Source organism: Galeopterus variegatus, unplaced genomic scaffold (assembly GCF_000696425.1).
Source record: "Galeopterus variegatus unplaced genomic scaffold, G_variegatus-3.0.2 Scaffold1384, whole genome shotgun sequence".
In the NCBI taxonomy this organism is placed as follows: domain Eukaryota; kingdom Metazoa; phylum Chordata; class Mammalia; order Dermoptera; family Cynocephalidae; genus Galeopterus; species Galeopterus variegatus.
In genome coordinates, this window is record NW_007727495.1 from 87,713 (window position 1) to 89,751 (window position 2,039).

A 2,039-nucleotide genomic window follows, 5' to 3' on the forward strand; every position below is an offset into this window, starting at 1 on the left:
GAAGTGACAGTTTTACCTCCATGTCAGCAACACACTAAGTATTTAAACTTGTCCAATATTAACCTCCCAGGGCTGCAGCTTACCATAACAGCAGAGGCTGCTGCAGAGGTCGATGCAGAACCTTCTACAACCCAGCAGGAGGTGCCAACTCCGCCTCCAGAGCCTCCTGAATAGTTAGAGCCTTTTCCAGTTCAACAAGAGGATTCAGCTCGAACTGCAGAACCTATTAAGGAGGAGAGACCCTCTTTAACCCAGTGGGAGGCTGCGGCCAAAAATTCACAGACCACTGAGTCTGTGGAACTTACTCCGACCCAGCACGAGCCCCTTTCTCAGCCTCCAGAGCTCCTTAATGAAGTCGTATGTCAATGTCTAGAGCCTCAAGAGGTAACAGTTTCTTCTGTAGGTCAAGATCAAGTTCAGCTAGCAACTCTGCACAATGTTGCTGTTAAACCTATGCATGTCTTGGTTACCACTGGAGTCCAGAGCTCACTGGTGAGGTTGAAACTTCAACCCCACTGGAGGCCCCAGCTTGGTCCACAGTATCTCTTGAAGAGTTTGGAACTTTGAACAACCAGGAAGAGGTTACAGTCCAGCAGCTGAGCCTCTCTGAAATGGATGGACATTCACCAAGCCATAAGGAGACCCACACTCAGCTGGACGAGCTTCCTAAGGAATCTTCTCCAAACAGAAAGAGAGCTCAGATCCACCTCCAGAGATCCCTGTGGCCGTTGAACCTACAGCAGTCTGGCAAGACTACCCACCGAAGCCAACACCATCCTCCATGTAGGATTCAATTCATAGTCTATTGAAGGACAAGATGCCATTTTCACCACTAGTTGTTCCTTTTATCTTCAGAGGTCATGATTCAATACTGCCTAGTATAATAGTTATACATGTGCATGTGGAGCTCTACGTGACTCCTCCAGAGCCTAGTGCCCATGTGGAACCTTGTCCAGTCCGGCAGGAGGGCCCTGCTAAGCCCTTGGTTCCTGCTGGGCAGCTTGAATTTCCTCTATCCCAATCCCATCCCGCTTCCCAAACTCCGGATTTCCCTTGAAAATGTTGAAATTGATCTAGCCGAGCGAGAGGCCACAGCTCAGACTCCAGATCATCCTAAGGAAGCAGGCCATTCTCCAGTCCAACAGCAGGCCCCTGCTCGGCCATCAGAGCCATCTATGGATGTTGAATCACATGTGAACCAGCAGGAGGCCCCAGGTCTGCCACCCGAGACCCCTAAAGAGGGGCCCGAGCCTTAGCCCGTCCCCCAGGAAGCAGCAGCTCTACCTTCGGAGCCACCTAAGAAGGTGGAAACTTCCCCACCTCAGCAGCTGACCACCACCTTAACCTGCAGAACTGCCTGAGAACGTAGACATATCCCTGTTCCACCAAGTGGCCCTTCCTCAGCCTCCAGGTCCCACCAAGGAGGCAGAACCTTCNCCCTGTTCCACCAAGTGGCCCTTCCTCAGCCTCCAGGTCCCACCAAGGAGGCAGAACCTTCTCCAGTTCTCCAGTTCTGCATGAGGTCCCAGCTCGGCCCGCAGAGTCCTCTGGGCTGGGTAGAACCTTCTCCAGTTGTGCCATAGATCTGAGCTCATACTTCAGATACCGTGTGCTTGTGTTATCATCCCCAACCAGCAGTTGGCCCCTCCTCAGCCTCCAGAGCCACCTAATGAAAGTGTCATTCAACCTTCACCACTTTATGAGATGACACTTTCCATACCGACTAAGTCTGTATGAAGCTCATAATGTACCGTTGCCTAGTATCACACATCAACCTTTGGACTTGGAGATGAACAGCTCTGCAGAACCACTGTGAAGGGTGAACATTCTACAGCCTTAAAGAAGATTACATCTCATCCTTCAAAGCCTCCTGAAAGATCATGTCTACTTCCTCTCCTGCCTCAGGCTTTGCATCCGAACCTGACTGAAATCACAGCTCTCTGCCTTTCCATCTGGCACACACCATAACTCCAGAACCATCTACCAAGGCTGAACACTCTCCAAGAATGCAGGCAACCCAAATTCAGCCTCCAGAGCCA

General features: G+C 51.1%; 1 protein-coding gene across 1 annotated transcript in view; it reads left to right on the plus strand.

Annotated features, from left to right (window-relative positions):
• Positions 1-2,039, plus strand: part of LOC103593635 (leucine-rich repeat-containing protein 37A-like) — a 79,243-nt gene that overhangs the window by 60,707 nt on the left and 16,497 nt on the right. The window contains 3 exon segments of the mRNA XM_008576653.1: positions 256-492; positions 576-783; positions 1,078-1,215. Of these exon segments, the coding sequence (XP_008574875.1) occupies positions 256-492; positions 576-783; positions 1,078-1,215 (583 nt within the window).